Source organism: Chrysemys picta, chromosome 24 (assembly GCF_011386835.1).
Source record: "Chrysemys picta bellii isolate R12L10 chromosome 24, ASM1138683v2, whole genome shotgun sequence".
NCBI classification, from domain to species: Eukaryota; Metazoa; Chordata; order Testudines; family Emydidae; genus Chrysemys; species Chrysemys picta.
The window spans coordinates 17,518,477-17,533,034 of record NC_088814.1 but is presented as its reverse complement, the minus strand read 5'-3'; the positions used below and the strand labels follow the sequence as shown (position 1 = coordinate 17,533,034).

Genomic DNA, 14,558 nt, shown 5'->3' with positions numbered 1-14,558 from the left:
TCACCTGAAGCTGAAGTGGGTGGCCACTTCGATTTAAACTGAAAAAGTCTGATCCTGTAGCTGCCTGCGGGGGCAACAGAGGGGGTCTTTAAATGAGTTGGTCAATACACAGAAAAAGAACATGGCCAACAGCATGGGCATTTCATGGCGGTTTTCGTTTTGCAGAGTTCCCAGCAGTTTTGTGGGTTTCCACATTTTTTGCAACTAATGTTTATTGCCATTTTTATCCAAAACATAAAAATAAAAAAAAATCATTTGCAGACATCAGTATCCACTTCCATCATGTTGTTGATTAAAAACAAAAGTGAATAAAAATATCCCGAGAAAATTCTCCAAGAACTTTTTATTTAAGATGACAATTTTTGGTGAAAATATTCATTTTAAAAATTGCCATTTTTAGACTAACAAACTCCTGTTTCCAAAAGTTTCAATCACCCCCACTCCCTGATTAGGGTGACCAGATCACAGGGATGAAATATCGGGACGCGGGGGATGGGGGGGGCGGAGCAAAAAAAAATGGCGGCGGAGCAAAAAAAAAGTAGTTTCTCAGGGGCGGGGGGCATTAGCAGGCCCCAGCCGCGCCGGCCGCACGCCCTGCCCACCCCAGGGCAAAAGGTGGCCCCGATACAGAGGGGGCTGGGGATAAAGAGGGCATCGGGGGGGGGGACCAATAAGAAGCGCTGGGAAGCAAAGAAGTCCGGGTGGGCAAGGGCGTACGGCTCCAGCGGGGACCCGGGCAGGGCACAGGCTGGATGGGTGCAAGGAGGCAGAGCCCTGTAGCAGGACCGGGCAGGGACAAAGCTGTCTCTCCCATGGAAGTGGCTGCAGGAGCCCCCGAGCCCGGGGCTGGCCGCGGGGCAGCGGCGGTGCATGTGAGCCGGGGACCCCGGATGCGGCGCGGGCGTGCAGGGGGCCGGGGCTGGCACAGCCGAGACACAGCGGCAGCCGGTCTCCCAAGGGGCTCCCCGGGGCTCCAGGCTGGGCAACGGGTGGGAGCCAGGGCTTTTCCCGGCCCCGCAGAGCCTCCCACCCCCCAGCCTGCCGTGGGCACATGCGGTGTGTCCCACCGCCGGCAGGGAGCCCCGCGCCTCTCCCGCTCGGCTGCTCTCCAGCAGCTCCTTCCCGGCGGGGCGAGCCGCTGGAGCGCAGCCGAGCAGGAGAGGCGCGGGTCTCCCTGGCAGCGGCGGGGAAGTTTACGGGTTATGGGGACGCCGGCTGGCCCCTCGCCCCTGTCCGCCAGCCGCCTCGCCTGGGACAAGTCTCACCCCTGCAGCCCCTCTCCGCCTCGTGTCTCCGGCGGCCCACGCCCCCCGTCCGTGCTGCCCACCTGGGCCAGAGCCAGCCCCGGCTGCTGCCTGCACGCAGCCCGGGCCATGCCCAGCTAGCCCCCGGCAGCCGCGGCAACTTTCCCTTTCCCTCCCACGCTCCTGGTAGATGCCCGACCCTCCTCCCTCCATCCCCCCTCCACACATCCCTTCTCCTAACCTCCTCCCTCCATGGAGGGATCCAATGGGGGAAGGAGGGGGCGGAGTCAGGGTGGGGGGGGTGAGCGCCAGGACAAAGAAGGAAATATCGGGACAGTCCTGATAAAATCGGGACGTCTGGTCACCCTATCCCTGATCCCCCTGGGCGTAGCCCAGCTCAGTGGTTCTCAGCCAGGGGTACGTTTACCCCTGGGAGTACGCAGAGGTCTTCCAGAGGGTACATTAACTCATCTAAATATTTGCCTAGTTTTACAACAGGCTACATGAAAAGCACTAGCGAAGTCAGGACAAACTCAAATTTCATACAGACACTGACGTGTTTATCCTGCTCTGTGTACTATACACTGACATGTAGGTGCAATGTTTATAGTCCAATGGATTTTCTAATTGCCTGGTAAAAAGGAGAAAGTCAGCAATATTTCAGTACTAGTGTGCTGCGACACCGTTGTATTTTGATGTCTCATTTTGTAAGCAAGTAGATGTGAAGTGAGGTGAAACGTGGGGGTACACCATACAGCTCAGACTCCCGAAAGGGGTGCAGTAGTCTGGAAAGGTGGAGAGCCACTAGTGCAGCCCACTCACCCAGAACCACTCCCCGAGCCCTGCCTTGGGGAGGCAAGACCCCACGGCACACCCCACCAGGGCTCCTCGCCGCCCACCTGCCATGCTCGGGCATAGACTTGTGGCATGTCTAGACTACAAGTGCTACCGTGGCACTGCGGCAGCTTCGCTACTATAGCATAGCCACTTGCTACGGAGACAGAAGGGGTTTGGCCATCGCTGTAGTTAGTCCGCCTCCTTGAGAGACAGTAGCAAGGTCAAGGGACCTCCCAGTGTCTACCTCAGGGCTTAGGTTGGTTTTAACTACGTCTCTCAGAATTGCACTAACCCAGCCCTGCCCGACCTGTGCTGTAACCACCCCCGTCCCTGCCCAAGATGAGGCCTCTATTACTCCCTGAAAGCATTTGGTCTCCAATTTGTGAAGCTGTTTGTTGCTGGTGCATTAGCCACTCCCAGCATTCGGGGTGTCTCCTGTTTGTGAATCTGTTCCTGGTACCTGCTGGAGCCCTGGGCTGAGTCTGTCTCTGTCCCTGCTCTCCACAGAAGCCGCTGTCTGGCGGCAGTACGTCATCCATGTGCAGCACTGTGGATTACAAGGCGCCAGAGCTGGAGGCGGAGGAGGCTGCAGACGAGGCTGCCGATGGCCAGGGGCCTGAGGAGTGCTTCACCGAGGGTAAGGGAGCCACGCAGTGACCCTGTAGAGAGAGACACCAGGGGAGCAGGAGGGTGGAGGGTTACCCCGTCCTGGTACGGTCCCAGAGCACCAGCTGTGCCTGCAAAACACAGCACAACTGCCCTGAAACCAACAGAGAATGGGCCAAGAGTAGAGAACTAGCCCTGCGGTGATAGACCCCAGGAGCTCAATCTAGTTAGATTAACAAAGGGACAGTTAAGGGGTGACTTGATCACTGTCTATAAGTACCTACCTAGGGAACAAATATTTAATCATGGGCTCTTCAATGTAGCAGAGAAAGGTCTAACATGGTCAGATCCCACCCCAAACTCACAGAGCCCCCATGCATCCCATCCCCCCTGGGATCACACCCCAAACTCACAAAGCCCCCATGGAATCCCAACCCCTCTGGTTTCCAACACCCATGGGATTCCATCCCAAATTCACACAGCCCTCCAGGGATCCCAACCCCCCTGGGATCCCACCCCCCTCCAGGAATCCCACCCCAAACTCATGCAGTGCCACACCAGATCCCACCCCAGAACTCACATGGCAACTCACAAGCACAATGCTTCCCAGGCTGAGACAGGCCCCTGGCCCAAAGGGCACCAGCCCCCTCCATTGATAGTTTTCCCAGGGGTGGAGGGTGCAGCATGGCCAGCGCTAGCCAGGGTTGGTGGTGGGAGGCAGTGGCCCTGCAGTGGGTCAGGAATTGTACATGGACCAGGTCAAAGAAAAACGTTGGGGAAGGCAAGGCCTGGAGGGGGAAAGGCAAAGGGGAAGCGGGGGGAGGGGCTGTTGTGGGGGACAGAGAAAGAAAGAGGGAAGAAAAGGAGGGGTTGGTGTTAAGGAGCAGAAAAGAGAGGCATGAGAGGGAGTGGAGTGAGGAAAGAACTGGTGTTAGGGTGGGGTGGAGGGCACGTAGAGGATGGGTCAGAGGGGCTGGTGCAGGGGAGGGGTGGGGGGCGGGGACTGGTGGAGGGGAGGGGAGGGGCGGGGGGCCAGTGCAGGGAAGGGGTCAAGGGGACTGGTGCAGGGGAGGGGTGGAGGGCAGGGGCCGGTGGAGGGGAGAGGTCAGAGGAGCAGCCAGGGGGGCCGGTGGAGGGGAGCAGCAGGGAGCTGATAGGGTGTATGGTTTTGGACCGTATGCCCCAGAGGAGGTGCTCCCCCAGGCGAGGGCAGGCGGCAATGCCACAGCGTCCTGACACAGGTGAGCAGCTTTACACCCTGGCCTAGTCCGTCCCTCTGGGCAGGTTCCTGGCAGATGAGTCGAATTCACCTGTCTCCAGGCTGGACCGGCTCTGCCCATCCAGGCCCAGCTTGCCCTGGTGTGTGCCCTGGCAGAGCAGCACCTGGCTGGCTCGCTGCACCGGAAGACGACTCTGCCACCTGCAGCTCCCCAGAGGGGGTGCTGGCCCTGCGTCTGCGTGTGCCATGCCGTGGCTCAGGCGCTAACAGGTGCCTCTCTGCACCCCCCTCCCAGCCTGCGTGCGGCGCTTTCCTTTCCTCTACGTCGACATCACAACCGACAAGGGGAAGATCTGGTGGAACCTTCGGAAAGCCTGTTTCAAGATCGTCGAGCACAACTGGTTCGAGACCTTTATCATCTTCATGATCCTGCTCAGTAGCGGAGCGCTGGTGAGTCACAGGTTTCAGTCCCTCACCGAAGCCCCCATGTGCCCTGCACCGAGCCCCCTGGATGTGGGGCCCCGGAATGGCACTCTGCATGCAGGCTTTGTGGCAGCACCAGATACTCCCTAAAAGGAGGTGAATTGGATATTAAGCTAAAGGATCAGCATTCAGTGCTTTGGGCACCTGGCCAGGTGAGGGAGGCAGTTTGGGGCTGTGGGCTAAGCACCACAACTGGGGATGTTTTGCTTTGATCAGTGGCAAAATACTTAATGTTGAACAGTAAAATGCCATCAGTAGGTTTCAGGCCAGTAAACCTAACTCAGTACAGGGCAAACTGGTTGAAACTATAGTAAAGAACAAAATTATCAGACACACAGATGAACACGATCTGTTGGGGAAGAGTCAACATGGTTTTTGTAAAGGGAAATCATGCCCCACCAATCTCCTAGAATTCTTTGAGGGGGTCAACAAACATGTGGACAAGGGGGATCTAGTAGACATAGAGTACTTAGATTTTCAGAAAGTCTTTGACAAGGTCCCTCACCAAAGGCTCTCATGTAAAGTAAGCTGTCATAGGATAAGAGGGAAGGTTCTCTCATAGATTGGTAACCGGTTAAAAGGTAGGGAACAAAGAGTAGGTCAGTTTTCAGAATGGAGAGAGGTAAATAGTGATGTCCCCCAGGGATCTGTTCTGGGACCAGTCCTATTCAACATATTCATAAATGATCTGGAAAAAGGGGTAAACAGTGAGGTGGCAAAATTTGCAGATGATACAAAATTATTCAAGATAGTTAAGTCCCAGGCAGACTGCGAAGAGCTACAAAAGGATCTCACAAAACTGGGTGACTGGGCAACAAAATGGCAGATGAAATTCAATGTTGATAAATGCAAAATAATGCGCGTTGGAAAACATAACCCCAACTATACATGTAAAATGATGGGGGTCTAAATTAATTGTTACCACTCAAGAGAGAGATCTTAGAGTCATTGTGGATAGTTCTCTGAAAACATCCACTCAATGCATCAGTCAAAACATCAGTCAAAAAAGTGAACAGAATGTTGGGAATCATTAAGAAAGATATAGATAATAAGACAGAAAATATCATGTTGCCTCTATATAAATCCATGGTACGTCCACACCTTGAATACTGCGTGCAGATGTGGTCGCCCCATCTCAAAAAAAGATATATTGGAATTGGAAAAGGTTCAGAAAAGGGAAACAAAAATGATTAGTGGTATGGAACGGCTTCCGTATGAGGAGAGATTAATAAAACTGGGACTTTTCATCTTGGAAAAGAGACGACTAAGGGAGGATATGATAGAAGTATATAAAATCATGACTGATGTAGAGAAAGTAAATAAGGAAGTGTTATTTACTCCTTCTCATAACACAAGAACTAGGGATCACCAAATGAAATGAATAGGCAGCAGGTTTAAAACAAACAAAAGGAAGTATTTTTTCACACAATGCACAGTTAACCTGTGGAACTCCTTGCCAGAGGATGTTGTGAAGGCCAAGACTATAACAGGGTTCAAAAAAGAACTAGATAAATTCATGGAGGATAGATCCATCAATGGCTATTAGCCAGGATGGGCAGGGAGAGTGTCCCTAGCCTCTGTTTGCCAGAAGCTGGGAATGGGCGACAGGGGATGGATCACTTGATGATTCCCTGTTCTGTTCATTCCCTCTGGGGCACCTGGCATTGGCCGCTGTTGGAAGACAGGACACTGGGCTAGATGGACCTTTGGTCTGACCCAGTGTGGCCGTTCTTATGTTCTTATGTTCAGTATTAATGATTCATTTAGATGAATAAATGAGATTGTTCACAACTCCCGCCCACTCCGGGAAACTTCATTTCATTTGTTCCCGTTTGGAAGGGATTTCTATAATTCCCAAAGATTTGCAAACTAGAGTATAAAAGCCTCGAATGGCCCCAAAATTGGCCATTCCTAGGGACTCCCAATGCTCTGGGAAACACCCTTCCTCCCCACTGTGCCAGGGCCCTGCTCTTTGAAAGAGGGTGTCAGAGCCAAATCACAGCTTTTGCAGATCCGTCCCCCTCGCATGTCTTAGATGACTGTGGGTCTGCTCGGGTGGCCGGGCTGCAGGGCGTATAGTCCATTCTCCCTTGGCAAATACCACCCACTCTTCGACATTGCCAGAGAACTTTTTCGTAATGGTGGCTTGATTTTACGGGGATGGTTTTATCACTTTTCATCAGCTCTGTGGCCCTGGCTGTCAGGGGACACTCATTAGACAAGATTATTGTATTAGCATTAGCAGCTGGTTATTGCTTTGCTATCCTAGTGCTTGAGTGATGGTTTGAAGTTGGTCAGACAGTAAGTCATGGATCAGCTTGGTTTTGGTTCCCCTTTAAATATTTGGACTGAATACATCTGGGCTGCAAAAATCAGACCTTGTTTACATTCCTGAGACCTTCCTCCCTGCAACTCTGGGGGTAACATTTTCATATGTGTCTAAGTGACTTAGGGGCCTGAGTCCAATTTTCAGAAGTGGTTTAAGCACTTAGGAGTGCCACTGTCAATGGACATAGGCTCCAAGGCCTCAGAATTTCAGAGGTATTTAGGTGCCTAAAGATGCAAATAGGCACTCAGTGGGATTTTCAAATTGCCTCTGCGCCTATCTCCCATTGATTTCATTGGCACCTTTGGGTGCCCAACTACCTTTCAAAATCCGGCACTAAGTGTCTGTCCCTTTTTAAAATGGGCTCTAGGCTCCTAAGTCACTGAAGTGCTTTGGAAATTTTTGCCCTTTAAAACCACCAGAACCCTTTAAATGTAGCAAAAGGAGAAAGGCCTCAGTCCGGCTGCTGCTCTCCTGTCCCACTGTAGCCGTGAATTCCTCTGCTTGGAGCCCATCTCCCGGAAGCCCGACTCATCTAGCTCTGCGTCTCTTCTAGGCTTTCGAAGACATCTACATTGAGCAGCGGAAGGTGATCCGCACAATCCTGGAGTACGCTGACAAGGTCTTCTCCTTCGTGTTTGTCCTCGAGATGCTACTCAAGTGGGTGGCCTATGGTTTCAAGGTGTATTTCACCAACGCCTGGTGCTGGCTCGATTTTCTCATTGTGGATGTAAGTTGCTGCTCGAGCAATGGAGCAGGAAAGAGCATCTCCATGATTTGGAGCTTCACGTTAGCCATCAGCAGATGTTTCTGCAGCAAAGGGCAAAGGGACAGCTCTGGGGCACGGGAAATGTAGCAATCTCTGGGTCAAGAGCCATTTGGGTCTGTGAATGCAGAATCTCTGCTCCATGCAGGCTCTAAAAGAGGCCGCAGCCCAGGCTGCTCCCACACTGAGTGGGATGGGGGCCTGGGCTTGATGGGGTGCTCCCAGCAGCATTCCATGGTGCAGTTTTACAATGTGGTTCCAGCACATAGTGCTCTGACATGGCCCAGATCCATGTTTGGGGACCTGGCTGTGGGACAGGCGTCCAGAGAGCAGGCAAATGCAGAGTGGAGGCTATAGGGAGCACTGAAAACCGTTCCATTCGAAAAGGCCTTTCCACCCTAAGAGTGACACTCACAACACTGACTTCTCCTTTTACCCCAACACTGCTCCCCTTGCACCCCCAAACCCCAGCACTGACCCCCTCTTCTCCCCCCAAACCCCAGCACTGACTGCCCCTTGCACCCCCAACCCCAGCACTGACCCCCTTCTCCCCCCAACCCCAGCACTGACCCCTCTTGCATCCCCAAACCCCAGCACTGAACCCCTTTCCCCCAAACCCAGCACTGACCCCCCTTCTCCACCCAAACCCAGAACTGATCCCCCCCCTTGCATCTCCAGCACTGGCCCCCCTTTTCCCCCTCCCCAGCACTGACCCCTTTTCTCCCCCAAACCCAGCACTGGCCCCCTTCTACCCACAAACCCCGGCACTGAAGCTGCAGCTCAGGCCAGGGCTTGGACTGTGAAGCCCTCCCAAGGTGCCAGAGCCCGGCCCGCGGCATCCACAGAGCTCTTTAGCACGGCAGAGCAAGCCTGAGTCTGTCGGCCCCAGCTCAGATGCTCGTTGCCTGGCATGGGCAGTGGGTATAAGAGGGAAGAAATGGCGGATGTGGGCCCACTGCCTGTGAAGCGCTGCCGCTGGAAGCTCCTGAGAAGTGGGGGCACCATTGGTGCCCGGACCGTGGCCCTGCCTGCACTCTGCCCCGAGGCCTCGCCCGCGCTGCACCTCTTCCTGCCCCTGCTCTGCCTCTGCCCCCCTAGGCCCCCCTGCCCACCGCTTACGCCTCCTTAGGGGAGGAGGCAGAGAGACACGAGTGGCAGGGCCTTGGGGGAGGGGGTGATGAGGCATGAGCAGCGGGTGGGGCAGTCTTTGGGGTGGGGGCAGAGAGGAGAGAGCGAGCAGTGGGTGAGAGGGGGGACCTCAGGAAAGGAGAGGAGCAAGCAGCAGGCAGGGGGTCCTTCGCGGAGGAGAGGAGCAAGCGGCGGGTGGGGGAGCCTCGGGAAGAGGCGGAGTGGGGGCAGGGCCTCAGGGGAAAAGGCTGACTGGGAGGGGCCTCAGGGCGGAGCAGGAGGTGGGGCCATGGTCCAGGTGCCAGTGGCCTCCCCCATTTCTTGGGAGCTTCCAGCGCTCGCACCCAGCCTCCCCTAACACAAGAGTCATGCACCACCTATGGTGCCCAGGCTATGTAGATCGCCCCCAAGGGTCACCCACGTAGGGTGACCAGACAGCAAGTGTAAAAAATCGGGACAGGGAGTGGGGGGTAATAGGAGGCTATATAAGAAAAAGACCCAAAAATCGGGACTGTCCCTATAAAATCGGGACATCTGGTCACCCTAGGCCCACGGTCACCCAGGGCATGTGCAAAGAAGCAGGGTCCCTTGAACCCCAGGCTCACCCTGTAACCAGTGGGCTGAGTCTCTGAACACCAGTCCTCCTGGTGGGAAATGTCCATCAGGGATGGGCAATGAGGCGCAGGCCCTGCAGGGGAAGAGGGCATGTTGCCATAGGTGCTGACTCCATGGGTACTCCAGGGCTGGAACACCCATGGAAAAAAAGTAGTGGGTGCTCAGCACCCACCGGCAGCCCCATGGATCAGTGCCTCCTCCCCGCCCCAGCGCCTCCCCCCCGCCAGCGGCCCACCAATCAGCTCCGCCCCCTCCCTGCCAGCACCTTCACCCCCCCACGATCAGCTGTTCAGTGGCATGCAGAAGGCACTTGGGGGGTAGGGAAGGAGCAGGGGCAGGAAGAGGTGGGGGAGGGGGCAGAAGACGTGGGGTGGGAGCTTGGGGGGAGGAGTGGAGTGGGGGCGGGGCCTGGGGAAGAGCAGGGGTGGGAAGAGGCGGGGTGGGGACTTGGGGGAAGGGGTGGAGTGGGGGCGGGGCCTGGGGCAGAGCAGGGGTCGAGCACTTCCCTGGGAACAGAGGATATCAGTGCCTATGTAGGTTGCCATCTCCTCTGGAGCTGCCTTGGGTCTATCAGTGCCGCTGTTAACGGCTCTGGGTTTCTCCCAAGGTTTCCATTATCAGCTTGACAGCAAACTGGCTGGGCTATTCCGAACTGGGTGCCATCAAATCACTGAGGACTCTGAGGGCTTTGCGACCACTGCGGGCTCTGTCAAGATTCGAAGGCATGAGGGTAGGTCCTTCGCCAGGTCTCCTGGCTAGGTGTGACGTTGGCACCTGGTAGACCCAGAACCGCTAGGTACTTCTCGGTGTGAGGGCCAAGGGAACCAATGTGTTGGACACAGAGCCAGCTGTGCCCTGGTGCTTCTAGAAAGGGCTTTTCAGAGGAAATGGGTGCCCCGCATTGCCAAAGCCCAGCCTTCGGAAATTGGAGATCGGCCTAAAATCATGAGATTCTAAAACTAGTAACTTTGGCAAGTTCCTTTGCTGGTCTTTTGGGGTCACGTGTGGAAGCTTTTCTCTGCAATCACAAGGGCTAGACACGTTGCTTCTTTACTGAAAGCCGAGAATTCTCATGAAATCACCAGATTCCAGGAGCTGGGACTTTAACAAGATCCTCAACTATCCTGAGACTCACTCCCTTACAGACCCAGCGATGGGGAGTGCTCACAGAGGGCAAGGGACAGGACTTCCTGCCTGGCTTGTGGCTGCCTGCACAGAGCTGAGGGAAGGACAGGGTGGGCACAGAGAGGCCAGGCCCCCATATTGTATTCAGTAGACTCAGGCTTGGTCTCCAGCTGGCGTTGGTGGTGCATGGAGGTAACGCAGCCTGCTGGGTAGATGTTCTCCTCTGGGCCTCACTCTTTGAAGCCCAGTTGCTCCAACGAGGGACTTTAATGCCCTCAAAGTGCAGCCCTGGATTGCACCACACCTGGTCCGTGCCTGGCCCGCTGCCCGCTCCTCTCTCCTCCGCAGTGCCGGCCTAGAGCTTCGAAATGGAAGAGGAGGGGGCAGGCCCAGGAGGCCATGGTACTAACCTGTGCCACCGCCCGTGCTACCATGGCTTTCCTGCTATTGGCACTCAGTGATCTAGCTACAGCAGAGCCAGGGTGGGTATGTCTACACATGCTGCAATCACACCTCTGACTGCAGTGTAGACAGTCCCTGACAATCCTGTTCCAGCTAGACGAGGTCCCATCTCTCCCGGGTGGCGCATCCCGTGTGCTCTTCGGCTATGTGGAGTGGGGAGGCTCAAATCTGGCCGTGGTGGGGTGTGCCTCACACAGTAACTCCAGGTAATTGCACCTGCGGCACAGTAACCTGTCCAGGTGGCTTTGAGGAGACACATCTGCTCCCAGGTGAGGGGTAGCTGTAATTCCATCCAAGCAGCAGAGCTAGCACCCAGCCACAGAACTGCCACTCACCAGGTCCTGAGCTGTTTCCCCCAGGCCAACCCAGCCCCCTCTCCCTTCCCATTGCAGGTGGTGGTGAACGCCCTGCTGGGTGCCATCCCCTCCATTATGAACGTCCTGCTGGTCTGCTTGATCTTCTGGCTGATATTCAGCATCATGGGGGTGAACCTGTTTGCGGGGAAGTACTACCGGTGCATCAACACCACTACGGACGAGCTCTTTGACATCAGCGAGGTGAACAACAAAAGCGACTGCCTGGCGCTGCTCCACACCAACCAGGCGCGCTGGGTCAACGTCAAGGTCAACTTCGACAACGTGGGCTTGGGCTACCTGTCCCTGCTGCAGGTGGTAAGGACTCCACCGCGCGGCAGCTCTTGGCCCGGGGGAACCCCAGGCTGGCACAGCTCCCCAGATAGAGCAGCTGTCAGACGCCGAGTGAGAGGCTCCCCTGCAGTCCCTAGGCACCAGGCTGCTGGGCTTTATTTTATCATTATGTACCTGACAGTAGCACCTAGAGTCTTGACCAAGATCAGGGCTCTGCTGTGCTAGTGCAGAGTGAGTGACCGTCCCTGTCCCAAAGAGCTTACAGGAAAAATAGATACGACCAAATGATTAGCCCCATTTTACAGAAGGGGGTGGGGGAAACTGAGGCACAGAAAGGGGAAGGGACTTGCCCAAGGTCACCCCCTCCAGGTCAGATTGGCACCCAGTGCAGCCCTAGCTGATCACCAGTCTGGTGCTCAGCTTCCCCTGCAGTGGTGTCATGCCATCTAATGCAGGAAACGAGACATGCACCCTCTTTTGTTCAGTCACAACCACCAAGCCCGCACCAGCTCCTGGTGGAGTGAATGGTCCAACCCCCCCGATTGCCAGAGACTCAGGATCAGGTGCTACAGGTTAATAGCTAGGCAGTGATCAGTTAGCTGTGTGTTGTACAAATGCGGCCTGGAAGCTAACTGGGAAGCCAAGGAGTCCGCTAGACTTCTGGTTAGCAAAGCTGGAGCTAGAGATAGCTCCTGGCCCAGCTCAGTGGTTGACACCAGCCTGCCCCATCGCGTGACACTGCAATTTTCTGGGCTCCCCAGACCGACGTAAAGCACCATCTCCAGGGAGCAGTGTAGCTTCTCCCCCCGAATGGAGTGGGGGGGGGGGTTGGTTGTTCCACGGCAGGCTGCTTGGGAATTTTTCAACATGAGGTTTTTTGTCCAAATGGCGATTCGTCGAAGGGGGAACTTCCCCTGGAAATGTCTCGGTTTCAGTGACCCATTCATTGGGAAGGCTCCTCACATCTCGGCTGGAATCTCTGGTCCAAGCGGGAGAGGCTGTGCTAGACCCTATGAGCGCCCCGTAGTTAGCGCACTTCTGAGGGATGCAGGAGCCCTAGGCTTACATCCTTGCTCTGCCTGAGTTAGGGCAGGAATTTAAGCCTGGTTATTCCACAGCCCAGGGGCCAGACGTTCAGTAGCTAACGTGCTGAGCTCCCCTGGGGACTGATTCCACTGCTCTGTGCTGTCCCGGCAGGCCACCTTCAAAGGCTGGATGGACATCATGTATGCGGCCGTGGACTCCCGCGAGGTGAGGTGACACAGAGCAAGGAGCGTGTACTGCAGCTCTCTCGCCAACACGCTTGGCTTCACAGGGCACGCTGGGACAAGGAGCCCTGTCCTGCATGGTTCAGCATGGCTTAGGGCTTTGAGGGGCACTTTCTCTGTGCTCTGCTCCCTGGCACTGACAGACTGATCCAAGCCCCACTCACCCAGCTGGGGGGCTCGGGCAGGTCGAGGGGTGGAGCTCTCACCCTGTCCCATAGCTGAGCAGTGAACCATGGGAACAGGACACGGCCTGATGTTTCATTGATCACACATTCTGCAGGCGCCACCCTCCCCCTTTGCCTTGCCAGCGCCCCCCAGAAACCAGACCCCCCAAAAGTACTCCACGCTGACCCCAAACTGTCAGATCTCCCCCTCTTTTCTGGGACAGAAGCTGTCAGGGTTCCCTCCCCACTCTGAACTCTAGGGTATAGATGTGGGGACCCGCATGAAAGACCTCCTAAGCTTATCTCTACCAGTTTAGGTTAAAAACTTCCCCAAGGCATAAATTCTTCCTTGTCCTTGGAACGGTATCGCTGCCACCACCAAGTGAGTTAGACAAAGATTTAGGAAAAGAACCACTTGGAAGTCCTGTTTCCCCAATATATCCCCCAAACCCTTTCACCCCCTTTCCTGGGGAGGCTTGAGAATAATATACCAACCAAATAGGTTAACAAAGTGGGCACAGACCAACCCTTGGGTTTTTAGGACACTAAAAACCAATCAGGTTCTTAAAAGCAGAACTTTATTATAAAGAAAAAGTAAAAAGAAGCACTTCTGTAAAATCAGGATGGAAGATAATTTTACAGGGCAATCAGATTCAAAACACAGAGGATTCCCCTCTAGGCAAAACTTTAAAGTTACCAAAAAAAACAGAAATAAACCTCCCTCTTAGCCTAGGAAAAATTCACAAGCTAAAACAAAAGATAATATAATGCATTTCCTTCCTAAGGCGGGGGGATCATTTCCTTCCTAAGGAGAGGGGCTATAATGCATTCCCTTCCTAAGGGGAGGGATAGTTCAGTGGTTTGTGCATTAGCCTGCTAAACCCAGGGTTATGCGTTCAGTCCTTGAGGGGACCATTTAGGGATCTGGGGCAAAAATCTGTCAGGGGATTAGACCTGCTTTGAGCTGGGGGTTGGACTAGGTGACTTCCTGAGGTCCCTTCTAACCCTGATATTCTATACTTACAATTTGTAATCTTACATGCTTAGTTCAGGTATGGCTTTAAGAGATGTATTTTCCCTGCCCTGGTTTCTCACTAACCCGGAGAGGACACACAGAGAGACAAAACAAAAACCTTCCCCCACAGATTTGAAAGTATCTTCTCCCCTCATTGGTCCTTTTGGTCAGGTGCCAACCAGATTATTTGAGTTTCTTAACCCTTTACAGGTAAAGGAGGGATTTTATGCTACTCTTAGCTGTATGTTTATGACAGAAGCTTTGTCCCCCCACCCTGTGCTCCCACTTCTTTCCCATAGCCAAGGCTGTCCCGGGAGCTGCTCTTGACCTTCCCTCATGACATCTGCAGCTGGGGGCAGACTGACGTTCTGCGGCATGGAGCTTTTCAGAGCGTCTCCAGGGCAGGTGGAGGGTCCGGGGCTCCCAGAGTGGACCAGGCTCCCTGGGCAGCATTTACCACAGGCTGGCTCCAGCTTCCAGCCTGGCCAGAGGGCAGGGCCTTGGGGGAAGAGGAGGAGCAGTGCGTTCTTTGTTCTTTGTGCCAGGGCCCCAGTGTCAGGGCAGGGGGAGGCTGGGTTGTCAGCATTCCCAGTCTCCTGCAGTGCAGCAGTGACCCCATGCCTGGGGGGGAGGGAGTGGGCTGTGCCCTGCCA

The 14,558-nt window shown here is 54.8% G+C and overlaps 1 protein-coding gene across 3 annotated transcripts in view; it reads left to right on the top strand.

Moving 5' to 3' along the window:
* Positions 1 to 14,558, top strand: part of SCN4A (sodium voltage-gated channel alpha subunit 4) — a 186,093-nt gene that overhangs the window by 157,645 nt on the left and 13,890 nt on the right. For all 3 annotated transcript variants that reach the window (XR_010594824.1, XM_065577964.1, XM_005283115.4), the window contains 6 exons: positions 2,589 to 2,718; positions 4,202 to 4,356; positions 7,272 to 7,445; positions 9,832 to 9,954; positions 11,204 to 11,482; positions 12,656 to 12,709. Coding sequence is in view for 2 of the 3 variants with exons in the window: in XM_065577964.1 (XP_065434036.1) it covers positions 2,589 to 2,718; positions 4,202 to 4,356; positions 7,272 to 7,445; positions 9,832 to 9,954; positions 11,204 to 11,482; positions 12,656 to 12,709 (915 nt within the window). In the remaining variant the exon portion in view is untranslated. The remainder of the gene's footprint in view (positions 1 to 2,588; positions 2,719 to 4,201; positions 4,357 to 7,271; positions 7,446 to 9,831; positions 9,955 to 11,203; positions 11,483 to 12,655; positions 12,710 to 14,558) is intronic.